This window comes from Sturnira hondurensis, unplaced genomic scaffold (genome assembly GCF_014824575.4).
Source record: "Sturnira hondurensis isolate 20B ecotype Veracruz unplaced genomic scaffold, ASM1482457v3 Scaffold0023357, whole genome shotgun sequence".
NCBI lineage: Eukaryota > Metazoa > Chordata > Mammalia > Chiroptera > Phyllostomidae > Sturnira > Sturnira hondurensis.
In genome coordinates, this window is record NW_028095988.1 from 1,097,418 (window position 1) to 1,124,793 (window position 27,376).

A 27,376-nucleotide genomic window follows, 5' to 3' on the forward strand; every position below is an offset into this window, starting at 1 on the left:
AAAATTCCCACTACCAGGTAATCCAAACAATATGCAAAGATGGTCAGCTTGACAGAATGGATAGTAAAGANAGATATACCATGTTCAGGGATTAGAAAATTAATATTAAGATGACAGTTCTCCCAAAAGTGATAGAGTCGACATAGCACCAATAAGAAATCGTAGCAGGCTTCTTTAATGTAGAAATTGGAAATGCAAATGCTTAGAATAGCCAAAATAATCTTTTTTTTAAAAAAAGAACAACACTGGAAAACTCCCACTACCAGGTAATCCAAACAATATGCAAAGATAGTCAGCTTGACAGAATGAATAGTAAAGAGAAGCCAGAAACAGATCTACTCATGTGTTCCTGACGAAGGTAACAATGCAATGGGGGAAAGAGGTGCTGAGTCAACTGAATACGCATCTGAAAAAGAGAGTGAATTTTGACCCCTACTCACACCACCCAGGGATATAAACCTACATGTGATCTAATGTAAAAAATGAAACAAGTTAAGGTCTAGAACATAGGAAAGTATCTTCATGACTCTTGGGTTGACAAAGATTTATTTTAAAAAAACATAAAATGTACTAACATGAAAGATCAATAAATTGTACTTTATTAAATAAAATAAAACGGTATTTACTAAACACAGAAATCTGTGTTTCTCAGGAAACTGTGTTGGCAATAGACACAACAGAAAACATCATTAAGAAGTCGAAAAAGTCACAGATGAGATAAAATACTTGTGATCCAAAGAAAGACGCATCATCAGAATACATAAAGAACTACTATGAATCAGCAGGACAAAGAAATCCAATTTTAAAACAGGCAAATGACAACAAAATGTTCAACAGTAATACGACAATGTGCTCTGCATCATGTTATGAGGGAATGTATATTAAAACCATAATGAGATACTATTACACAACCACTTGATTGGCTAAAAAAATAAAATAAAAGAATTACAACACCCTATTTGGCAAGGATTGGAGCAACTGAAACTCTCATCAACCTCTAGCGGGGATGTAACATACTAGGAAACACACTGGTAACATACTAGGAAAACCGTGTGGTAGCATCTGCTAAAGCTAACCAGACCTTTGATGCGGCAATTCCACTGGTAGGCATATATCCAACAGAAGTATCTGTTTAAACCTTCCAAAAGACGCACACTTTTGAATGTTCACAGCAACTGTACTCATCACAGCCAAAAACGGAAAGCCACACAAATGTCCATCCAAACTAGGATAGATAAACTACGAGTTACTCCTACAATGGAATAGTAAAGAGCAATTTAAAAAAATAAACTACTGCTACATGCAACATGAATGAATCTCACATTATCCTGAACGAAAGAGGCTAAACAACCAAAATCATATCGTATGGGCCGCACTATACAAAATAAATTCGTGAGACAATTCTCCAGATTTCCTATCAGGATGGCAGCATAGGCAAACATGGCTTGTCATCTCGCACAACCACATTAAAATTACAACTAAAATACAGAACTGCCAGAAATCAAGTTGCATGGAAGTCTGACAAGTACAGAATTAAAGAAACCACGGCCATATCCAGACTGATAGGAGGGGCGGACACAGAATGGGCTGGTCCCGTGTCCACACGTGGTAAATAAAATTTCAGAAGGGATAGCTCAGACACAAGGAGTCCCAGCCACACACCAGGCCTCCCCAGCCCAGGGTTCCAGTGCCAGGAAGATAAGTCCCCATAACATCTGGCTCCAAAAACCAGCAGGGATTGAGTCAGTAGAAGAAAATTCTGGAATCCCAAGCAGTTCCTCTTAAAGAACCCACATATGAACTTACTGAGACTCACACTCCCTCTGAGCTCCAGCACTGGGTAGCAGCTTGAAAGGCACCAGTGGCACGCAGACAGGAACCAAAGTGGCTGACATCAAGGCAAAAAATAGGGGACAGCTTTCTCCCAGAATGTAAATGGACAGAATCACAGAGCAGGCAGTCTTCTGCCACATCCCCCAGGCTTGTGCCACACCTGAGGGATGAGACACTCAACCTGGCTAACTGTCTGTCCTGACCTGGAGATCCCGAGGCGCCACCCGATGCTGTTAACAGTGGCTTTTCCATGTGAATGACTGGTCTTGGCTCAAGTTGCACAACTTCCTAAATCCTTTCAAACAACCAACAGCTGGTCTCAGTGACCCCCAACCCTGCACCCCCCACCACCTCTTGCAAAATGACCCCAGGCAGCCAGCCTAGATTCGCAGCTTGGCTTTGTCTGGGAATCTCCAAGACCAGCACAAGTAGCAGCCTTCTCAGACTGCTCTATAGCTCAGGAAGGGCAAAACACTAGTAGGGGCTGACTGTGGCCCACATCACCCAGGAAACCCCAGGGCCAGCACACCCAGTGGACAGCTACAGACCACAGCAGAGCACCACCACCCTGCCCCTGCACAGCTCACGCTCCAAGGAGCGTGGAGGTTGGTGGCCAGTGGTCACAGCCAATCCTTGCAGCTGACTGGCCTGGGTAAATCCCTCCCATTGACCTGCCAACAGCAACCAAGGCTCAACTACAGCAGGAGGGTGTGTTCAGCCCACATGAAGGGTGCACCTCAAGTACCCAGCCTGGGTGATAGGGGAGGCTCTGCCACTGGACCGTCCTTCAAGACACCTACTACATTAGGCCATGCCAGCAAGACAGGGAGTCATAGCAACTCTTCCTAATACATAGAAACAAACACAGGGAGGCTGCCAAAACTAGGAGAAAAGAGACATGGCCCAAATGAAAGAACAGATCAAAACTCCAGAAAAAGAACTAAATGCAAAGGAGATAAGTAATCTACTAGATGCAGAGTTCCCAATACTGGTTATGAGGATGCTCAAGGAACTTAGTGAGGACCTCAGCAGCATAAACAAGATCTAGGCAGAAACAAAGGATTTACTAATTGAAATAAAGAACAATTTACAAGGAAACAACAGTAGAGTGGATGAAGGCGAGAATCAAATTAATGATTTGGAACACAAGGAAACAAAAAAACAACCAATCAGAACAAAAAGGAAAAAGAATCCAAAAAAACGAGGATAGTATAAGCAGCCTCTGGGACCACATCAGACCTTCCAACATTCACATCATAGGGGTGCCAGAAGGAGAAGAGAAAGAGCAAGAAATTGGAAACCTATCTGAAACAATAATGAAAGAAAACTTCCCTAATTTAGTGAAGGAAATAGACATGCAAGTTCAAGAAGCACAGAGTCCCAAACAAGAGGGATGCAAAGAGGCTCACTTCAAGACACATCATAATTAAAATGCCAAAAATTAAAGATAAAGACAGGATTTCAAAATCAGCAAGGGAAAACAAGTTAGACAACTACAGTAGGTAAAGTTACTAACTTTATGTAAGGTATCAAATTGTTCAAGTTGTTTACTGTGTTTACTTATTACCCTTCATATATCTGTATATTATAGGGTAACATACAGTCCTAATATTTCTTCCTGGTGTTAGTAATTTGAATTCTCACTTTTTCCCCCTTGATTAGTCCTGCTAGTTTTTCAATTTCATTGATCTTTGAAATAATGAATAAAACTTGTTTCATAAAAATAAATATGTAAATTCACAAACAGGTAAGAATGANGTCAAAAACAAAGGATTCACTAATTGAAATAAAGAACAATTTACAAGGAAACAACAGTAGAGTGGATGAAGGCGAGAATCAAATTAATGGTTTGGAACACAAGGAAACAAAAAAACAACCAATCAGAACAAGAAGAAAAAAGAATCCCCCCCAAAAAAACCGAGGATAGTATAAGCAGCCTCTGGGACCACATCAAACCTTCCAACATTCGCATCATCGGGGTGCCAGAAGGAGAAGAGAAAGAGCAAGAAAGTGGAAACCTATATGAAAAAATAATGAAAGAAAACTTCCCTAATTTAGTGAAGGAAATAGACATGCAAGTTCAAGAAGCAGAGTCCCAAACAAGAGGGATGCAAACAGGCTCACTTCAAGACACATCATAATTAAAATGCCAAAAATTAAAGATAAAGACAGGATTTCAAAATCAGCAAGGGAAAACAAGTTAGACAACTACAGTAGGTAAAGTTACTAACTTTATGTAAGGTATCAAATTGTTCAAGTTGTTTACTGTGTTTACTTATTACCCTTCATATATCTGTATATTATAGGGTAACATACAGTCCTAATATTTCTTCCTGGTGTTAGTAATTTGAATTCTCACTTTTTCCCCCTTGATTAGTCCTGCTAGTTTTTCAATTTCATTGATCTTTGAAATAATGAATAAAACTTGTTTCATAAAAATAAATATGTAAATTCACAAACAGGTAAGAATGACTGACAGTGATGAAAGTCAGCACTGTAGTTTCCAAGGGGAGAGGGAGGGTAGAGCTGACTGAGAAAGGGCACCAGGAAAGTGCTGGGGCGCTTGCAATGTTTCTGTCTTGACTGGGATGAAGCTGCCTGAGTTACACACACTCACGAAAATCCAAGAGCTGTTCTATGAAGACTTGTATGCTTTACTGTCCAGAAATAAAAGATAAAACAAAAATAAAAAAGGTTTGTAAGAAGTAGTTTTGTAACAGGGTACAACTGGGGGGGTAGTGCAAACAGGAAATAATAAAAATATAGATAGGATATCCTCACCCCACAAGTCTGAACTGGGGGATGGGACACCTGGGGTGGGGCCATTGAGAGCTGTTTTGTATAGCAACAGTTTTACAAACAACCTCAAGCACCGTCATTTAACATATCTATAACCTTTAACTGGTTTCATGGTTATGTTAAATAGTTGTGGCCATACTTTGAGTCAGGGAGATGTGAGTGACTTCAGCCCATGATGTAACTGGGAGGCAATTCACCCAGGTTACAGTGCCTGCCCTGCGTGAGAGCCAAAAGAGGGACCACACAGCTTTGGCAGAAGAAAGGTTGGGACCCCAGCTTTTGGCAAGAAAGGGAGAACCACGTGGCTTTGGGACTCCCTTTGCCACAGAGTTTAGGAAGCTGGAAAGCAAGATGCAGCAGGGATACAGAGCTCTCTCTCAGCAGTTCAGAGAATGCGGGAGAGATGCTGCAGGCAGGAAAGGGGTGAAAGGACTCTGGCTGGTGGGCCAGGAGAAGGCGCCACACAGGAATGGATTAACTGGAGATCCAGGCGGTGACACAGCTGATGGTGCTGGGAACCACGGGAGGTCTGCCAGCCGAGCCCGGATTGCTGGGAACCGAGGGGCTACCTGAGCCACGGACTTCTATTTATTTTCCTGATATGAGGTACCCCAGACGAGGCGAAGCAGGGAAGGAAGGACTGTGTGCGTTTGTGGGTGTTCTAAGGAACTGTGGGGCTTCCATGAAGACATTGAGTCATTAACCTTTGAATAAATCATTCCTTTCCTTTTCACCAACCTCTGGCATTGAGAGACGCAATTCTCTGGTGGTGGGCAAGGCCAGTGTAGTACGGGGGACCCTGGGAGAAGAGGAGGGGTCCATTCTGTAATAGTATATCGTACCCACCCCCCACAGGTCTGTTGGGTCTTCATTGATCTAGATTAAACAACACTGAAGAGTATCTGTAACATACGTCAACACAAACTCTTAGAAGGAAGGAAACTCGGGAGATATAACCACTAAATATTGATTAGATATTACTTTACGAAACAAGCTAGGTACAACCCACTTTGGTGGCAAGCAAAGGGGTCTGAGTATTAGACAGCATCAGGGAACTGGTGACTGTGCTAAGTGTAGGATCGTGGCATGCAGTAATACAGGAGAATGTCTTGACTTTTTGGAGTTGCAACACAGTGTCCAGATGGAAACGTTTCCCTTGTCCCGGCACATACTATCTCAGATGAGAAAGAGGAGCACTGGACCGTGATAGCACTGAGTCATCTTCCCTGAGGCCCCTGAGAACAGCTTCACCGCGGGTCTGTCCCAGCTGCCCGGTGTGAGGGAGGATCCCTTTTGGCCCGTGGAGCCATGGGTATGAGGGTATGTTATGGTGGGCTTCGGCCACATTTGGGGGCTCAGAGTGTAACAGGGCGCAGCCAAGAGGGGAGTGCCAGAAAAGGACTTGGGATGGGGTTTAGAGCTCAGGGTGTCCAGGAAATATTAAGATGTCCTCACCCCCCCACCCCAGGTGTCAGTTGGGGGAAGGGACAAATGGAGCAGGGTCATTGAGAGCTGTTTTGCATAGCAACAGTTTCACAGCTAACCTCTGGAATGGTCATTTAACATATCTATAACTTTAACTGGTTTCATAGGTATGTTAAATAGCTGTGGCCACACTTTGAGCCAGGGAGAAGGGAGTGGCTTCTACCCAGGATGTAACTGGGGGCTGGTCCCCTGAGTTACAGTGCCTGCGTGAGAGCTTAGAGTTGATTGGCTGCACGCCATGGGGCCACACCTGCCCAGACTCACTATGGCAGCCCAGTAAAGCTGGGAGGGTTTGGGAGTCCTGGCAGGTGTAGCCGATTGTAGGAGGAGTCGGAAATGGGGCTGCAAAGGAGGACTGGAGCAGGGATTTAAACCCAGACACGGCAGCCACTGAGGAAAGAGCCATGCGGTTTTGGGCAAAGTGAGGACCCCCTTTTGGCGAGGTGAAGGTGAAAGAGTACCACTCGGCTTTGCCAGAATGGGGACCTCTGCAGTCAGGTGAAGAAGAAAGCCACGCACTTTTGGTCAGAGTGCTGACTCCTGCAGCATTGGTAGAAGAGGCCCATGCAGCTTTGGGGTGCTCCCTTTGGATGCAGGGCCTGGGAAGCAGGGGAAACTTTGCCTGGAAAATGGGTACAAAGAACTCTTTGCCAGTAAGCCATGAGAAGGTGCCACATGACTTTGGATTAATTGGAGATCCTGCCTGGACGGTGACACAGCTGACGGTGCCAGTGGCCTGGAAACATGGATGTGTGCTGCTTTTCCTGAGATACAGTACCCCAAATTAGGGCAGGGGGAGAAGGAAGTGCTGTGGGAGTCTGTGATTATCCTAAAGGACTTCGATATATTAATAGGGACATTGGGTCACCACTTTAAGTCTGTATAGCATTAGAGGACTTCTGCCAAGATGGAGGCATAGGTGGAAACACTGTGCCTTATCCCACAACCAAGTTTGAATACAACAAAGGTTTGGAGAAACAAAGACACAACCAAAGGACGGAAAAATTGAATTATACGGAAGTCCGACTACATCTAACCATTCAATGGGGACGGTAAGAGGGGCGGAGCCAGCAGCGAGCAGGGTCGAGCAGGACAGGGCCCCCGACCCAGGCGTGCAGGCAGGCATACGGGAACCAGTTGGGGTGCGGGGCAGACCGCGGGCGCATATTCGCGCACAGTGAGACAGACCACGCAGGCCCCAGGGAGCGAGGGCTGACGGCGGTGGCACACTCGCGTGCAGTGGGATGAAACGTGTGGGCCCGGTGACGGCAGCAACTGCTGCACCAGTAAGTGCCATGGCGGCAGGCGGCAGACAGGACGCCATAGTCCCTCTTTGACCCTGCCCCCACATACAGCGTCACAACCCAGCAACTTAGTTGCCCTGCAATACCAGTGAGAGCCATCATCCCTCTTTGACCCCGCCCCCACATACAACGTCACAACCCAGCGATTTAGTTGCCCTGTTCTAGTGAACACTTTAGGGCTCTGATCCTGCTATGGAACAGGCACGAACAACCCGAAAGATGGTGCAAGAAGAACTCAAAGTCCCAGAGCCAATAACTCTAAGCGACCAACAGATTGCCAGCCTCTCAGAAGCACAATTCAAGACACTATTTATCAGGATGCTCACAGAACTGGTAGATTATAGTCACAAATTAGAGGAACAAAGTCACAAATTAGAGGAACATATGAAGGCTAAACTAATTGAAATGAAGGGAGATGCACAGGAAACCAATAGTGATGGAAAGGAAACAGGGACTCAAATCAATGGAATGGACCAGAAGGAAGAACAAAACATCCCACCAGAAAGGAATGAAGAAATGAGAATTCAAAAAAATGAGGAGAGGCTTAGGAACCTCCAGGACATCTTTAAACGTTCCAACATCCGAATTATAGGGGTACCAGAAGGGGGAAAGAAACAGCCACGAGTGGAAAACGTATTTGAACAAATAATAAAGGAGAACTTCCCCAGTCTGGCAAAGGAAATAGACTTCCAGGAAATCCAGGAAGCTCAGAGAGTGCCAAAGAAGTTGGACCCAAGAAGGAACACACCAAGGCACATCATAATTACATTAGCCAAGACCAAAATGAAGGAGAGAATCCTAGAAGCATCAAGGGATAAGGGGACAGTCACCTACAAAGGAGTACCCATCAGACTGTCAGCGGATTTCTCAAAAGAGACCTTACAGGCAAGAAGGGGCTGGAAAGAAGTATTCCAAGTCATGAAATCCAAAGACCTACAGCCAAGATTGCTTTATCCAGCAAAACTTTCATTTAGAATGGAAGGACAGATAAAGTGCTTCTCAGATAAGGTCAAGTTCAAGGAGTTCATCATCACCAAGCCCTTATTATATGAAATGCTAAAGGGACTTATATAAGAAAAAGAAGATGAAAAATATGAACAGTGAAAGGACAGCAAACTCACAGTTATTAACAACCACACCTAAAACAAAAGCAAACCAAGAGGACAGCTAGATCAGGAGTGGAACCATAGAAATGAAGAACACATGGAGGGTTAGAAACAGGGGGGTGGGAGGGGGAGAAGGGGGGAGAAGGCACAGAAAATAGCATAGATGGTAGGCAGAAAATAGGGGGGAGGGTGAGAATAGTGGGGGAAATATAGAATCCAAAGAACTTGAGACACGTGGTTATAAACTAAGGGGGGGAGAATGGTGGGGGAGGGAGGGTGCGGGTGGAGGGGAATGAAGGGGGGGAATAGAGCAACTGTAATGGTATAATCAATAAAATATATTTTTAAAAAAAGAAACAAAAAAATAAATAAATAAATAAAAAGTCTGTATAGCATTAAATAAACATTTCATTTTCTTTTCAGAAATCTCTAGCATTGAAAGATGTCTTTCCTCTGGCGGTGGATAGATGAGCCCAGTAGGTATTAGTATACTGTCCTACTGTCCTACTGTCCTGGGGGGAGGGGGGCCCTGTTTCCTGTAACAGTTTTTGGCATCCCTTGGTGAGCCAAATATTGCCCCCCTTGGACCTCTGCTCAGTAACAAGAGGTCCTGCCATGCCTGGCTTCAGACTGGTTCTTGGGAAGCTTTGGGAAATGGTAGCTGAGTGGCCGGCTGACCCCTGGATAGGCCCCACCCTCTGTGGCCTCCTAGGTAGCATGTGGTGTAAGTGTACCTGTCATTGGTGTTTTAATGGCTATTTCTGTTCAGACCTTTGCAATGGATGATAAGCTGATTCTATGCAAAAAGAGATTAGCAGCTTGCACAAAAATGGCTGCCCTGATCAGGAAGAGTGCAAAAAGACAACTTTAGCTCTGTTCAAAAGGAATGTGTGTAACTGACACATTATTTTAAGAGGATGCTACCCTAAAAATAGTTACGCTATGCTCTGGCTAGTGTGGCTCAGTGGATTGAGCACCAGCCTATGAAACGAAAATTTGCTGGTTTGATTCCCAGTCAGGGCACATGCCTGGGTTTCGGGCTAGGTCCCAAGTCGGGCATATGAGAGAGGCAACTGGCTAATGTATCTCTTGCACATCGATGTTTCTCTCCCTTTCTCCCTCCCTTCCCCTCTTTCTAAAAATAAATAAATAAAATCTTTTTTAAAAAAGAGTCACCCTAAGAAGATATATGGAACCTTGCCAGTCTTCAGGCAAACTCCAAAAAGCTGAGCAGCATTAGTCTAACCTCTGAGGAGGAAAATACTTGGGCACCAGCGTGGACAGCTCACCTGAGGAATGCACTGTCCACTGCACCATGGCTCCCGAACTGAAACACTGCAAGCCCGTTATGGCCCCTCACCAGCCAGTGGCCTTCATCTAAAAGGAGAGCTCTTTTTCCCCCAGGCAGGCTCGCTCCTGACTACTGGCCAATGTTCACCACCTGCTGAGGCTCATGGTGGCCCAGGTCCAAGGGCAAGCATCCCTCTCCCTCCCACGCTCCCTGAAGAGGCCTCCCAAACCCCTCCTGACCCCCTCCCAGTCCTTTCAGTAACTCTTTCAAACCAACCAAACATGTGGACTTCCAGAACTTACCAAGACATAGATGTGTTCTATTCCTCCTCAAAAGAACTGTGCTTTCTCTCTTTCATTATCAGTTTAAGAAATTGCTGCTAAGAGACTATACTTACACTCTGATAAGAGTTTGATAGAATTCAGTTCTTAGGATAGCTTTCTGGTTTATAGGTGCATCTAAGGGTTGACTTACCTTTTTATCATTCTTTTCAGTTTATTTTAATTACCAATCCATCATAAGTACATATAGCTTAATAAGAGAAGATGGTTAACTATACAGCAATTTGGGGTTTTCCAGGCCAGCATTTACTCTAAGAAAGATGTAAATGTAATTTTATTTTTACCTTAATAGTGATTAGTAAAAGAACACAAAAATTGCCCTGGCTGGTGTGGCTCAGTGGATTGAGTGCCGCCAGCCAGTGAACAAAAGGGTCATGGCTTTGATTCCTAATCAGGGCACACGCCTGGGCTGTGGGCCAGGTCCCCAGTGGGGGGCACGGGAGAGGTAACCACACACTAATGTTTCTCTCGCTCTCTTTCTCCCTCCCTTCCCTTCTCTCTAAAAAGAAATCTTTTAAAAAAACACAGAAATTATAATACCACATAAAAAGCTAGCCGGGTTTTTCCTCCTCCTAGAAGCAAACAGGAACCAGGGCACTGGCACGGTTTCCTGCGCAGCCCCAGCTGGTCGTGCTGGCCCCGGTGTGTGGAAATCCCGTCTGAAAAAAGGCAGCAAGCACCCTGGGAGCAGTGCCAGAGGAGGCTCTGCTAAAGCAAGGGAGGGCGGAGGGGCTACACTAGTGAGGGGTCTGGGCGGTGCAAATCTGTGCCCTCAGGCTCCCAGCATTCTCAAATAGAAAGACACAGGTTCTTCCAGAACCAAGTCCCAGGGCTCGGCCCGGCCATCTTCCATTTCTCTTCATCCATATGGTTGGGATCTTGACCCCAAGCAGGCCAACACACCACTTAGAATTGGCCAGATCTTTTCCCCACACCCCAAACATCTCCAGGGTTTGTCTTGTTCCCCCTGCAGCCTGTAAAGTGACTGGTGACTCTGAATATTGCAAGTGAAGCAATGAACACCATCGAAGGTGTCCAGGAGAGGAAGGCTAACAGCATTCCACACAGAGGGTCTCGAGCTGGGGTTAGGTTGCAGCACAGACCTAGGAAGTCAGAGGACCCTGCCCAGAGCCCTGCTCTGGCTCCCTGAGGCTGACGGACCTCAGGCAAAACCCTGACCTCTGTCCCCAAATCCAGGCTTTGGGGGCCCTGGGATGATGAGTAAAGAATCACAAGACCTCCCTCAAGCGCTCACTCATCACCCACCTGCTGCTCACCTGCCAAGTGGGGCCCAGCCTTTCTCTGAGTTTGCACCTCCAGCCCAGACCTCTGCTCTGTCCTCCAGATTTGATACCCCAAACGTGGAATTCGTGTCTCCACATTGGTGTCAGCAGCCAGCTCCATCACCTCCACGATGAAACCACGAGTAGCCCTGGCCCACTGGCCTGGGATTACCCACCTCAGCATGCGCACACCACACCCAAGCCTGGGAGCTGGCATCTGGGAGAGATCCTGATCCCTGGCCAAGCACACCTGTAGTCACCCTCCACTGTCTCCTGCTGCCCCATATCTACCTTCCACCTTGCTCTTTGCTGACAGAGGCTGACCTGCAGGGGCTGTATCATGGGTCCCCATGGCCACTTCTATTTAAGGCCACAGGTCCTCCCAAGGGTTCAGCTCTCACCAGGTGCCCCTTCAGGCCTGGGGATGACAGCTCCCAGTACTGCCAGCCCAGGTGCTACGCTGTGCCCTGCTGGTCCCCTAACCCCACACTCACCTCTGCATGTAATTCCTTTGTTGACTTCCCTGGGCAGGAAGGTCTAGGAGGAAAGGGTAGGGGGCTGGGAGTCAGGACATCAGGAGCCCCATGCCCTGAGCTCAGGTATGAGTCTTTAGACGTCTTCTTATCCCCCTCTGAGCCTCTGTGTCCTAGATGTATAATTAAGGGGTGGGGGAGGTCGGCACTCCGAGTCTACACTGTGGTAGCACACCAGGCCCACTGCACGCTTTATTGACACTGTAATATATCTGACTCAGTTGCGAACACTTACAAATGGGAGCTATCTTATACAATTAAAGATCCCAGGCTTCTCTTGGAAAATCCAAGGTTATGGGCCATGCTGGGCCTACGCTGCCCCAGGGCAACAACTACTGCTGGAGAGCCAGTGGTCCTGCATTCCAGGTACCATCCTGGTCCCCATGGCCTTCACTGGCCAGTGGCTCCTCTCCACCAGCTCCCTTACCTTAAGCACCTACCTGGCTTTGCTTCCCCATTGTGTGCATCCCAAAGGCCTGCTTGTTACAGCAACTGAGTCCACCCCAGTGGAGGAGTGCCTTTGCCTTTCTGGTCCCAACTGGATCCCCTGGCCCCTGACATAATGTGGCCCACACACGTGCCATGAATGAGTGAGTGGGGCAGGTGGGACGGTGGGTACTGGAAGCAAGAAAAGACCTTCATTCACACACCTGGGACCTGTCATTCTCTCCTCCACACCCCTCAGGTTCCGGGAGCTCTCTGTGCCCAGCGCTGAGAGAGTCAGTGTCTGGCAAGCATCTGCTTCACTGCCCTCGGTCAGCTTGGGCAATTCACTTAACCTCCTGGTGCCTGTTACCGCATCCCTAAAATGAGCATAATGGCCATCCCCTTCTCACAGGGGCATCACACGGCTTAATGCACCAACGCGCCTCATGATGAGCACAAAGCCTGCTACGGAATAAATGCTCCCCCACAGGGTACACCACTCCTCTGGTTTCCGGGAAGTCAGACTCACAGATAGGCTAGGCTGTGCTGCTGAAGAGATCTCAGGACTTGGGCTTCCACTGGCTGAAGCAAAAGCCTAGGGCAGGGGGGGGCACGGGGAGGACCACTGCACTGCACCAATGCAGGCAGCAGGGTGATGCAGGTAGGGGTGAGAGCAGGAGGCGAGCAGTGGACATCCCCCACCCAAGCCCACAAGGCCTGGTTCCTTTGCTTTTTCACCGGAGGGACAACTCCCGGCCACCAAAAAAGACACTCATCTGTTCACTTAAATAAAGACACAAATCCATTCTGCCACTTCCCAGTGGCCCTCTGGCAGGGAAAAAAGGAAACTCATGGTACCCAGTGCCCACTCTGTGCTGACCAGCATTCTCTCTCCTACTCCTCTCAGTTATCTTGGGGTGGAGCGGGAGGTAAGAGATTACTCTCCCATTTTACAGACTCAAACACAGGCCGAAAGTGACTTGACTTTATCTAAGGTCACACGGCTAGCAGAGCAGGGTTCACACTCAAGGACACACCCTCTGAGGGCCTACTTGGTTCATTCTACTGGGACATTGGGGCCCTCTGCTTGGTTCATTCCCCAGCATGACTCCGCCCACTATCCCAGTGTGGAGACCCTGTAGTAGACAAGGGGGTCCCAGCAAATACCCAGGCCACACAATGCTGACCTCAGTCAGATGGAAGCCTCCTTCTCAAAGCCCCAGAGACTGCAGGACAAAGGACCCCATGGCCACAGAACCCTGGCCTCCAGAAGGAGGTGCTTGTATCTGCCCCTCCAGAAGGGCAGATACTGCACTGCTGCCTGCCACTGCTGCCCACAGGGAAGCCCGCAGCACAGACCTGAGCTCCAACTCAGAGGCACCCAGGACTCTGAAAGGCTAAGGGTGCAGGAAGCCAAAGGAGCTTGGTTAACCCTAGAAGAACCGCATCTGTTGCCTCAGATTTGGTGTGTGAACAGGAAGCAGCCCAGAGCTCAGAAGCCACCACCCGCTTAGCAGCGCTACCAGGACTGAAATCATAGCACCAAGGTCACCAGCTATGAGCGGAGCCCGACTACGGCCAGCACCTGGCACTCAACACCAGCTTTCTTCTGAGAACACAGCTCTAGGAGAGAGCTCTCAGTAAACCCATCATACAATGAGAAAACTGAGGCCCAGGGCAGTGAAGGAATTTGCCTAAGGTCACACAACTAGTGAGGGACAGAACCAGCCTCAAACCTGGGGAGCCTTGTATCTAAGCAGGTCTACCTAAGCAGGAAATTCAGAGATACTTTAAGCACGGGCAGACCTGGCTTCAGAGCTGGGCCCATCGCTTCCTTGCTGCCGGGCCATGAGCCAGTTCCATTTCCTACTGAAGGAAAGTACCAAGTGAAATGAGGCGCACGGAGCAGCCGGCCCAGGGCCTGGGGTACATCCACTGCACTGACTGCCCCAGTTCTGGCTGGTCATGGGATGTGACAAGAGCAACAGTTCTGTTAGTTCCAAGCCTAGGCCCATGGAGCCTTATGTGATTCCAACGCTTTCACCTGGGGCCCTGTTTCCAGAAGAACAAATCGGGGCTAATCCACTGGAAGAGGAGAGACACCAGGAGCAAAGAGGAGCCATCCCAGTGAGGCCACCCCAGACCAGCCAGTCCCAGCTGACATCGGCTGCACCTGGCCTGTGGACTTGCGAACATTACTGAATGTCTGCTGTGTGCCACAGAGGTTCTGTGGTACTCTGCCACTCACATTATTGTGGCAATAAACAGACTGCCCTTATCACGCCCAAGGTGTGTCCTCAGCAGGAAGGACTGGCACCGGTCTAGTGGGAGTGGCAGAAAGACCCCCCCACAGCCGCACACAGTGTTAGTGGGAGTGAGGCCAGACTTGCTGGGGAGCCCCTGATCAAGGCAGGGGGAGAGGAAAGCCCATGTGGCAAGCCACTGTGAGACACACATTCACACCTCCCCTAGCTGCCAAGCTGGGAACATTTCAGAGCACCCTGCTCAATTCTCTCCTCACTGCTTTCCATCCTCTAACCATACACTTTACATATTCATGTGATTGGTTGTGTGTCCTTTATGCACAGAGTGGAAGCTCCACGGGGGATGGGAAGTTCACTTGTTTTCATCACTGCTGTATCCCCAGCACCTGGAACAGTATGGCAGGCACTCAAATATTTGTTGAATAAATAAGTTGGGGAACAGGCATTCTCATGCATTGCAGGTATAAATAAAAATGGTACGCCATCAGGGGAGGACAAGCTGACAACATCTACCAGGATTATCAACATGCATTCTGTGTCTTCTAAAACCCAGCACACACCAGCCAACACCTCCCAGAAGAAATGTGTGTGGCTGGTCATCTGAGCAGGTGTGTGGCACCACTATTTCTGTGACCCCAGACTTGGAACCACCCAAGGCCCCTGGAGAATGGCCAGCCAGACTGGGCCCACCCGCACAGTGCAGCACTTCTCAGCAGTAAAGAGGACTGGCTCCGAGGCACAGCTCGGTGAGCCTTAGGAATGCTATGTGAGTGAAAGAAGCCAGACACCAAAGAGAACCGCCTGCATGGCTCTGTTTGTGCAAGTCTGACAGCTGGGCTGCTAGAGGGCAGGACCGAGGCTCCACGGGAGGGTTGCTGAGAGGGGACCTGCACTGTCTCATGATGTTCCCTGGTCTTAATGATGGTTCTACAGGTGTGTTCATTTGGGAAAATGAATGAGTGAGCTTTTCAAAATAAAAATAAAGGAAGGCATATGCATGTTGACTGCTGGGTACAGCACAAAGATGTTCACCAACGTGTTGCTTTTTAATGACAAAAGACTGAAAACAATCTGAGGGTGCCTCACTAGGGACTGGCAAACCAAAGGTCAGCCATGCACACAGTGGAGCACTAACCAGTAGGGGGCGCTCCACAAACTGACAAGGAAAAGCCCCAAGATATGATAACTGAAAAAACAAAACAAAACACAGGAGCGAACACTGCATCACATGCTAGTATTTGCAAAAAATACATGCATGCCCTCCATTACTGTAGTGCTATTGACCAGTGGTGCCCAAGGGTGAACCTGGGCCCTGGAGGGACCCTGAGACCTTTGCAAGGAGCCGTTTTCGCAACACTATTTAGCCGCCTTCTTCATCACTGCTTCTCCCATAACGACTCAGGAGTTCCTCGGAGACTACATGACAATGTGAGAATGCCACACGTTGATGGCCAGTGGAATGTGTGTTTAGTTTCCTGTGTTTTCTAGAATTTTCTGAACTAAGCTCACGAAAAGATGGTCGACCTTGTTAGTCATCAGGAAAACGCAAATGAAAACTACAGTGAGACACCACCCCACAGCAACTAGGCTGGCTGTACTCAACAGGACAGACAATAACAAGTGTCGGCAAGGATGTGGAGAAACTGGAACCCTCATGCATTCTAGTGCATTATTATCTCTACAGCCACTGCAGAAAACAGTTTGGCAGTCCATCTGACGGTTAAACACAGAATTACCATATAATCCAGCATGTCTACTCCCAGGTACACTCCCAAGAGAAATGAAAACATACAGCCTCACCAAAACAGGTATGTGAATATTAACAGCAGCAGTATTCACAACAGATAAAAGGTGAAACACGGCGGCCATCAATAACTGAGTGGATAAACGGGATGTGGTCCACCCACACAATGGAATGTCACTCGGGCGCAAAAAGAGATGAAATACTGACATCTACTACTATATGCATGCACCTTTAAAGCATTATGCTAAGTGACAGAAAGTAGTCCCCAAAGTCCAGGAATGTCCAGTTTATGGAAATCCATAGAGACAGACGGTTGGGTGATGTTAGCCGGGGGCTCAGAAAAGGACGAAATGGGAAGTGGCTGTTACAGAGCACAGGGTTCCTTTTTGGGGTGACGAAAATGTTCTAAAATTAGAATATCTGGTGATATTTGTACAACTGTACTAAAAACTATTGAGTCGTACAATTAATTAAATAGGGAGACTTTATGGTACATGTATAATATCTCAATAAAACTGTTTTAGGAGAAATAAAGAAAACATAGTTTTAAAAGTTAAAATAAAGAAACCTACCAAAGGCCTAGCTTTGGCCCCAGACCCTCCTGATGGGGAGCACTGTTTGCTTCAGGTGGCGGCTGGCTCAAGTCCAGGGCTCTGGGAGGCTAATTCGGGGAGGGCTTGGCTGTAGGCAACACAGACCCATTGCAGCTTCCAGGTCCCCTACAGGTGGCCATGAACCCGCCCCTTCTACTGGGACACTGGGGCCCTCTGCTTAGCATACTGTGCCCTCCAGAAAAGCCCCTTCCACTCTCAGGATACCAGTGTCTCTTCCATAAAATAGTATGACCACACTGATTCTCTCAAGGTTGCCAGAGGGTGAAACGCTATGCTCTGACTAGTGCCCCAGCAGAGGACCGAACCCAGCTGTGAACCAGGGCTGAGAAGGCAATAAAATCGTGGCAAGTTGGCCCAGCAAAGGGCACAGCACCTGCCCAGTCTGAGTGGCAGTCTCTTCTCAGCTTCCCTGATGGCCAACCAATGGCACATGGGCCCAGTGTGCCCACAATTGCCAATTTTCCACAAAAGCCAAAGCTGAATCTTATGTGATGTGTTCCCATTTCTAAACATCACAACACAATTCTAATGCTTACAAATATGCTTTGCAGAAAGAAGCCAGCAGGTGGACAGATGAGCAGTACGTGCACAGTTTCAAGAAGGGGAGCAGGCGGAGGTAGGGCCTCGGCCTCACTCTCTCTCCACGCAGTCCCTGCTCCAGAGACATTAGTTCTCACTACAGCTTCACGTGCTAAGCACATCGTTTCACCAATAAGAAAAGTAGAGCTCAGAGGGGTGACGTCCCAGGCTCCAGGTCACACAATGACTGGGCACTCACTGTGGACCTCCAGGGACTGGTGGGAAACCCAGGCCTCTTTTCTGCCTGTCCTGGTCCTTGTTGCTCCCAGCAGACCCTGACAGCGTCAGACATCCCATTTCAAGACCCCACGGGCTGGGGGTGCCTACGGGAAGGGGCAGCTGGGCCCACCTGTAAGCCCTGCTCACAGCACTCTGCTGCTGCGGAGCAGAGCCACGGTCCCCACATGGTGCCCCCCTCCTCCCAGCCTGCCCCGGGAGCCTTGAGTTCTTGCAGAAGGTGATTCTGTTGTAGAGGACACGAGCTCAGGTATCTAGAATCCTAGCCTGGCTCCCTCAGATCCCACACAAGTTTAACCTTCCATAGGCCAATACTAGAGAGGAGAGGGCAGGATCTGTAGGGGTCACCTGGGGAACAGTCTAGGGGAGTCCCCTTTGCCTGCTCCCTGGAGCAGCGCCACAGGCTAGTGATCGTGGGGTGTCTTGGAGGCCCAATGACACTGGAAGGCCCAGTGCTGGCTCCTGAGGGCTGCAGGGTGAGGCAGGGACAGCTCTGCTCCTGCAGTCTCCTCCTTGCACCCAGGGGGGGTGCTACACAGCACAGATAAGGTAACACCACCTCCTGCCTGATACCTAGCAGCTCCCCACAAAGAGCCAGATCTTCATCCATGATACGCACCTCACCCTGGGCCTGGCCCTTGCCCCTCTCAGCTGCCTCCCACACCAGCCATGCAGCTCCTTTTGATCCAGTTCACTCCCCTCAGGCTGCAGGACTTTTGAGCATGCTGTGTCCTCCAACTGGGGCACTCTCTTCTCTCTGCTTCCATCCCGTCACCTGGGCAACAACCCCTGCTCAAACACCACTTCCCCGAGGAAGCCTTCCCTGATCTCCAGGAGCAATGAGACCCCACCCCCAACAGACACACACATACACACGAGCTCACAGGGCACAGGAACTTCACACCCCATGACTATTGGGTTCTTCACACCCCCATAAACCATAAGCTTCCAGAGGGCAAAGACGATGTGAATTTTACTTAACAGTACACGTTTCTCATCTGTCACAGCCTGCGTACACACTGGTCCTCAGGAATGACTGTCAGAGATGAAGACGTGAAGATGTGAAGACATGCGAGGGACACCTGGGTCCCCCACTTCCCACAGGAGCGTCTGTGGGGACGTGGCCTGAATGCCCTCTGTAAACTGTGGCAGTGGCTACCAGGATTTCAGGGGCGAATAATCAAAGAGGCTTACAATGGTGCCTGATAGGCATAAGCACCATATGATGTCTGCAATTAATATGTAGTTATTTGAATTTAAATAGCTTCTCTGCTAACCTGCTTATCAAAGCACTCAGAGACCCCTGCCCCACAAACTCTGGCTGAGTGAGGCCCTGAGGGGGGGGGCCTCTTTCCTGCCACATTCCTGGGGCCTGCAGAGGTTGCGTTGGGGCCTTCTCTGGGAGAGGGACTGCCTCCTGCTGCTCAGCAGACCTCTGGCTTTCTGATGGCCGTCCTGCCCCAGGGTTCCCTCCCTGTGGCCTAGGAGGGCAGCAGGGTTTGGGAATGGATGCTTGCCAAGCCCTCCATTGTGCCAGCCCAGCAGTAGGAACCCCCTTTACAAAGGCCCCTGAATGACAATAGGCATCATACCCCTTGGCCTGGACCACAGAGCCAGGCATGTGGCTTCTATTAGGCCACATCTGGACACGCTCAGAGGCAGTCTGGATCCCTGACAGGGTTCCGGCTCAAAGACGGGAACCCCTCCTTCCCCCACCCCCTGCCCTAGCCACCACGCCTGGGGCAATGGCTGGAAACCTCCTTCTCCAGGCCTCAGGACTGTCATGGCAACATGACTGGGGGGGTCACGTCTGGCCCCATAGCCCACCTCTCAGCAGGCCCACAGGCAAGCAGGGCAAAGCCACATCCCCAGCTTCTCCTCAGAGAGGGCCCTTGCATCACTGGGGATCCCCCAGCCCTACCCTACAATAGCATCCAGGTGCCTTACTTTTCCCAAGATGCTCATTTGGGCACCTGATCCAGCCCCTCAACAGGCCTCCCTGCCCCCGACCGCCCCCGTGTTGCATGCACTCAGCTATGACCACTAATCAATCTGTGTTCTCATACATTTAATGCCCTTCTCCCCCATGAAACCCCAAAAGGAGAGAGGCTGTGCCTACCTTTTTGCCGGCACAACCCCTGACACAGACAGGTCTTCCCTAAATACTTCGTTGAAGTGAGCAGACTGGAGAAATCCATTCTTCAGTCTGTGAGTTATAATGGCTACTATTGTAACCACTCAGCAAGTACTAAGTTTCCTGTCAAGCACCGGACACGAATTAGCTCATTCAGTCCTCAAAACAGTCCCATGAAGCAGGAACTTCTAGGCTGCTTATAGATGAAGAAACTGAGGCACAAAAAGGCAAGCCATTTGCCTAAGTTTCCAAGTGACAGATGGACACTGAGTGAGTAGGATGACAAAAGATATGTGGGGGTGGTGGACGGCAGGCCAGACCTTACACAACTGGCCAGGACCAAGCCCCTGGTTCCCATTTAAAACCACCTACTCCGCCCTTCCCCCAGCCCCACACCAACCCCCTACACCTTCCTTTCCCCGGCACCGCCAAAAGCTGCATGTTCTGATAATTCTCATCCGTGGGCCTTGCGTGTGTGGGGCCTTCTGCCAGAATAGCCTTCAGATGAGAAAAGGGGCACTCCACCACAGACCACCACCCCCAAGCAGCCCTCGTCAAAGGCCACACTCCAAAATCCAGGGAGAAAGCCCAGGGCAGAACAGAAAAACAAAAACCAGGGATCCTGAGAACAAAGCAATTCTCCAGGATTCCAAAAGGCCCGGAACCAGAGAGAGGCCTCTGGCAGCAAGAGGTGGGGCTGGGGGTGGGGCTGCGGCCCAAACATACTGCATGTGCCACGCTCTGGAGCCAGGCCTCCAGCCCTCTCTGGGCACATGTGCACTTCATTACAGCCCCCACCCCATCCCACGCACACTCTTCACTGCCCACAGGCTCTGGGCTTGGTGGGAAGGAGCCCCCCCCCCCCCCCCGCGAAGCACAACGCCCTGGTCCCACCTCCCATTCTGTGACCTAGAGCCACTAGACACACCTCTCTGACCTTAAAATAAGAAGAAACTTACCTCTCAGGCTTGTGGGGAGAATCAAGTCACAGAAACAGGGCCTGGCACCCAATAGGTGCTCTGTGAGTTCTGTGCCCCAGGCCTGGCAAGCAGGCTAGATGCACAGGTGTCTAGGCTTGCAGACCATCTGGCCCACAGGTCAGGAGGCGCAGTTTGCCCCCTCACTGCATGTGTGCGGTGTTTGCACACAGGTGATGCCCATCAAGGCCTGTAGCACTTGATAGATGGAAAAATGGAGCCCAGGCCAGCTAAGAGACTCGCCCAAGGCCACACAGCTGTGGGCAGCAGGGTGGGTCGATGGGAGTACTGCAGAAATCCCAGAGTCCCACAGCCCCCTCCTCCAGAAAGCCTTCCCAGCTACCTCCCAGGGATCCCTCCCTCACAGCCATTCCTATCCACCAAGGGCCCACCAGGACCCGCTCATTATTTACACCTAATGAAGGTTTGTAGAGTGAATGATAGAGGACGGAACAAGACACAGACTCCCAGCTGCGGGGAGAGATCTCTAGACAGAACACCCTCAGAGGGAAAGGCGGAAAGAAAAAGGAACTTGCAGGGAGGGTCAGAGAAGACATAAAGATTCCAGGAAGGCTTCCTAAAGGAGGTGCTACCTGTGTCAGCTGGAAACCATGTGAGCTCATGCGCGGATGACGCTACAGGGTTCACGGGACGGCAGGGCAACTGGGATGAGGAGGGATAGCTGACAGGAATGGCCGCAGAGCCTCTATCGATTCCCTCATTCACCCCCCCCCAATATCTACAGAGTACCCACTGGGTGGAGCACCCTGCTGCAGGCTCTGCGCATGACAGGAAAGATGACAAATGCGGTCCCTCCGCTCCTGGCACTCACACCCACTAGGGGAAACAGAGCACAGAGCACAGTAAGAGGAAGGAGTGGTGTTCTTTCAGCTTGGTGCTGGGTGGGGGGGGGAGCCTCTTTGGGGAGGTGACCTTGAACAGAGAGCCCAGCGGACGAAAGGAGTGAGCCACATGGACACCTGGAAGAAGAAGAGGAAGGGGCCAATGGAAAGGCCCCAGGGCTGCCAAGGTGCCTAGAAAGGAGGCCAGTGGGGCTGAGCAGAGTGGGTATGAGGGAGAGTTGTTAGGAACTGGATGTTTCTCTCCAACCCCCAAGTAGGGCGTGTTAAAACCCTAATCCCCAGTGGGATGCTATTTGGAAACGAAGCGTTTGGGAGGGGATTAGGCGATGAGGGTGGAACCCTCAGGATGGAATTCGTGCCTTTCTAAGAAGAAACACCAAAGAGTTTGCTCCTTCTCTAACGTCATCTCAGGAGAGAGGTGCCCTCACCTGCGCTGCCACGGGAGGGCACGGCCAGAGCCGGCCACCTGCACGCCAGGAAGCGGGCCTGCAGCAGGTGCCCCACCTTCACACTGCATTCCCAGCCCCCAGAACGGTGACAAACAGTGCTTGCCATTTAAGCCACCCAGTCTATGGTATTTTTTGTTACAGCAGCCCAAACAGACTAGACAAGGGTGATAAACACGAGGCCTAGAAGTCACAGAGGCAGGCTGTGCAGAGCTGGTACCCCCGAGAGGATTTGGCTTCTACACTGAGTAGGTGGGAGCCATGGCAGGGTGCAGAGCAGGGGGATGAGAATGACTTGCGTGTTAACAAGACTGGCTGGCAGAGGTGGCAAACCTGGTCCTGGACTCTCAAAAAGAGCCCCCATGAGAGACTGTGTCCCTTTGGCTGTCACCTCAGAGACCAAGATCACAGCCATGCCTGGAGGCCACTACCAGGAAGGATGTGAGAAGGCAGCTGCCCTAGGTCTGTGAAACTCCCCACTTCCTGCCGGGGCACTTTGGACCCCACCAGGCCCCACCTGCGCCTAAGCAGGAACCCTCTTCAGTGACTCCCCTACACGGATGAGGGATGCCTCGACCACAGCCATACCATCCATAAATGTAGCCCAGCAATGACCACAACAGGGACCTCACCCCCACCCACCCACTCCATCCCCTGGAGCTAAGCCGGGGAGAAAACTATTATCTAAGAGGCTCCCTCTCTAAAGTGTGAGGTCCCACAGACCCAGCTTCCCCTGCCTCAGGCAGCTGTGTAGAGACCTTGGGCAATGATTGGGCCCGAGGCTGCCCTCCCCTGGACTGAGTGCCCCTGAAGGAATTAAAAAAGGGGCTTACCTTCAGGGTCACCTCTGGGGACAGAATGGACAGAGTTGGGGTCAGCATCCTCCTCTGGATGAAGATGGGACAGAACCGGTGGCTGCTTGGGCACTTCCTGGATGGTTAGGACCTGGGTGGCCTCGTGGGGAAGTGTGGTCAGCATGGTATGGTTGCTGGACTTCGTTAGGTCTCCAGGAGAACTCGACGTGGCCTGAGACTGGAGGACACTGGCCGTACTTGACCCCGGCGCAGGGCTGTCTGCCTCCTGTCCAGGGCTTTGAGTGGTGGCCTGGGCATCTGGGATGAGGTTCTCTTTGGGCCCCGCTCCAGCATCTGTCCTCTCCTCTTGGACAGAGAGACTGGGCCTGGCTGGGCCTGTACTGGGAGGCCCATCAAGCCCCCTGAGGCCGCCTGCTGCCAGCTGCTCCCTGACAGCTATTGCTTCCCTCTCTTCTTCCCCTTCCCTCTGGCTGTCCTCTGTCACTCTCCTGGCTTTGGCCTGCACAGGAGCTGGCGGACCCAGGGCTGCGGCTGCTGTTGGCCTAGAGAGGGCAGCCGGCCAGGGGGTGGCCTGGATGGCAGACAGAGGCTGGCTTCCACCTCCCAGAGTGGCTGGGCCCCCTGGGCCTGCCTGAAGCTCACCCTCCAAAGCCGCTGCCTCTCCTGCTGCAGCTCCCTCCTGGTCATAGCTGTAGGGGTCTTCATAGTGTCGCTCAGAGTTGCCGTCCTCAGTCTCTGAGAAGTTCCCAGTGGCAGCAGTGGGCATGGCCTCGACGTCTCCATGACAACTGGGGACCTGGTAGCAGATGAGCTCACCACCAGTGTCAGGACAGTGGCAGGCCTGGCACGGTGGCAGGTGGACTATGTGGCCAGCGGCGTACTTGAGGCCAGTGTGGATGCAGCCCACCTGGCCACACTGGGGACAGCTGTCAGCGACCACCACGGCCTCAATGCAGTTGGGTGGGAGCTCAGGGCACGGCATGAACTGGCAGCTGATCTTGCCACCACCCGGTGGGCAGGAACACTCGGTGCTGCCAAAGTCCACAAAGTAGGACTGGCCCGCGGGCACCCGGCCGCGCACAAAGCCACCCTGCAGACAGTCGTAGTACTGGTAGCCCTCGCAGGCGCAGCCCTGCTGCACACACGTGGCGCAGCAGGCGCCGGGCTCCAGGGCTTCCTCGATGCAGTTCTCCAGCAGCGGGCACTCAACCCCTGTGCAGTCCTGCTGTGGGGCGGCCGCCCCTGTGCCTGCACCCAGGGCCAGGGCCAGGGCCAGGGTCAGGGCCGGCCAGGCTCCTACAGGCTCCCAGAGCAGCAGCATGGTCCCACAGCAAGCCCAGATGCCACCTCGAGCCAAAAGGTTCCCTCTCCTGCGAGGCCCTGGGGGAATTGGAAAGGACACCTGTCAGCACCGTACAGGGCCCACACGTGAAAACACCTGCACCCCACCAGGCACACACACCGACATGTGCAGCATCTGGACACAGCCTCAGCCCCCTTCACTCACAGACGTGCACTCACTCCCACGTCCCCACACACACACTCCTGGTCTTGTGTGTTTGGATGCACCGAGGCTTTGCCACATGTGTGAAACGGTCACAGACAGCAGCTTCCACAGTCACTCAGGCACGGCAGGGTGACAACATGGCCCCATTCAAGGCAAGGGAACCGCCCCAGCTGCTCTCAGACACACGGCCTCTGAGTCGGACCCTCCTGCCCAGTCACACACACGCTCACAGACTCACACCTGCACTCATGCACTCACCAGGGCGCACGTCCAGCAGTCTAGGGCACTCTGGTCTCTCACACCCTCCGTGACAGGCACCCACGGTTGCTCACAGGCCAGCCCCCATCCTCAGTCATGCATGCGGTCTCACCTACAGCCTCAGGACACCAGGGCAGTCTTCCACACACAGCCCCCCACACGCATGAACACATAACCACCCAAACAATCTCCCTCCCCCCAAATCCTGCTCAATCCCCAGCCATCTGCCCTGCGGCCTGTGACTGACAAACCAAAGGATATGGTCAGGTGAAAGGTGGGCAGCAACAGGCTCCCTTCCAGGCCTTGGCACAGACAGACAGCCCCCTGCACAGCCCCAAGCAGACCCCAGGGCTCAGGAACAACCTCAAAGAGACCCCCTTGCTCTGCAAGTTTAGCCACGGGGGACACTCCTACCAACCTCCTCAGCTGCCCCAGCAAAGGTTGCCACCACTTCCAGAATCATCCAAGTGATGATGGCAAGAATGTCTCTGGGGACAGGAGTCTGTACCGGGGACAGGAGTCTGTACCTGGGCCAGGGGGCTGGGGGCGTCAGCGGACTCCAAGAGGCAACACGCACATCCCTCTAAGCTGAGAAGCCACTTCAAGAGGGTGGAGGGCTCCATAAGGCCAGTGTGATCAGGAATCAGGCACTGGGAGAGATGGGGCCTGCGACCCCCAGTGACAAAATCAACCACCCTCTCCATGAAGATAGGGGGCAGGGGCACAGAGGCCCTCTAGTCAGTGTTCGACAGTGTCGTTTAAGAAGCAAACTAAGACCTAAACCCTTCTGCCCACCTCCATCTGCCTTTCCGTTCACGACACACTCACATGAACAACACAGCCTAAGAGGGAAATACGGCTACCAGAGGTTGGCACACTCCTCCCGGAGAACCTGTGTTTGTTTCCAGCCAGGCCCGCTGCACCCAACCCCACAGCCCACCACATGTCAGTCCCCTAGTTCTACGCACCCCCTCCACCCCGACGGTGGCCTGGCCCTTGGACCCCACCCCCCAAGCATCACATTCTGCTCACTCACAGGCGGATTCCACATCCTGGGTCCACCCATCACCTCCACCCCAGAGGAATGATAAAGAACACCGGGCCCCGGCTTTGTGTTTTCCTCATTTGCTGTGCAAACCTAAGTAAGGCTCTTGCCCTCTCTGAGTCTCGGCTTGGCATCTGTATACTGTGAAGAGGTTCTGCCACACCTTCGGTCATGGCCAGAGGCCCACAGGCACTTTCTAGCCCATGACTGCATTTGTTTGTCTCACATGGTGGGTTTTTAGTTTTAAATTAGTTACCCATATTTACAAACTGGAAGTGTTCACATGAAAATTCAGGTTTCCAACTCCTCTTGAACACCGCTGAGCCCTGGCCACCCTAAGATGTCACACAGGGCATGGGACTCTCAGTTCCCCATGAAGCCTACAGGACCTCTCCACTCATTCACATGCGGCTGGGTATGTTTGACCCCAGGCTCACCTCTGAACTGGGAACCCTGTGGTCATTCCCAGTGGGCCCTCCAGCTGGGAGAGTGGAGATCTGGAATGCTGTGCTGGGGACTACCCTTCCTGGTTTCAGAAGCTGTAACCCCCCCATGGCTAAGATTGAGTGAGCGGCCTCGGGAACCATAAGCCACTAAGGAGACAAAGCTTATCTCCCTCCCGGGGGCGCCTCCTCTGCTCCTTTTACTTCACCCTGCCTGGCCCCCAGTGCTTGGTCGGTTAGCCAATGATGAGTAAGATTCCTCAAGGAAGGGATGACTTAAGACGGGCACAGTCATGAAGGGGCCCTTAGGAAAGGACTTGGGGGCTACAGAAAAAGGGGGTGATGGACCTTTGCCCCTCAGCTTTGATATAGCCTGAGTCCTCATTCTGTCTGTAAGAAGTTTCCTAATCTCTTGGCTGCCTTACTTCCCCTGTCTGACTTAAGCCTGAAACAATCTTAAGCCTGAAACAATACTGGAGGTGGGTGTGGCCCTGTGCTGGAAAGGGCGGGTTCCCTAGGGCAATCAGTCCTAAGAAAAAATGCATAAAATCCCATGGAACCTACTTTGCTAATACCCTCAATTTACATAATAAGGGACCAAGCAGGAAGTGAGTTTGTTCCCCAAAGTTTTATGGCTCTTTAGCTTTCTGACCCTGACTCAGAATAAGCCCTCAGAGTTCTTTGAATGTTATCTACTGTTTAATCATTTCTGCCGGACAGTGACTGATGGGCCTTATTCCAATAAAAGCCTATCAAGGCAAGGGTCAGGGCGCTCCTCCCTTGAGAGAGTGGCCGCGCTGTCCCTTTTCCTCCACAGGACTCAACAGTCCGTACAATTTCTCATCCACAATGTGGCAGTCCCCACAAGCCTGGGTCCACGTCAATGCTGCATGCTGCTCAGAGCCCCCAGGACTGTGTGAAGGTTGTGTGCCACCCAGGAGGGGGATGGGGCCAGCTGGGATGCATCTGGAGGAGGTGGCCCAGTGGGGAAGGGCCAGGCCCCTAGAGGAGGCTCGCCTGGAGAAGACTTAGCCTCAGAGGCCCTGGTA

General features: G+C 51.2%; 1 protein-coding gene across 3 annotated transcripts in view; it reads right to left on the bottom strand.

Moving 5' to 3' along the window:
- The window catches only part of FBLN2 (fibulin 2), a 106,540-nt gene that overhangs the window by 50,377 nt on the left and 28,787 nt on the right, over window positions 1-27,376 (bottom strand). For all 3 annotated transcript variants that reach the window (XM_037037494.1, XM_037037493.1, XM_037037492.1), the window contains exon 2: window positions 23,093-24,454. In XM_037037494.1, the coding sequence (XP_036893389.1) occupies window positions 23,093-24,395 (1,303 nt within the window). In that variant the 5' untranslated portion in view covers window positions 24,396-24,454. The remainder of the gene's footprint in view (window positions 1-23,092; window positions 24,455-27,376) is intronic.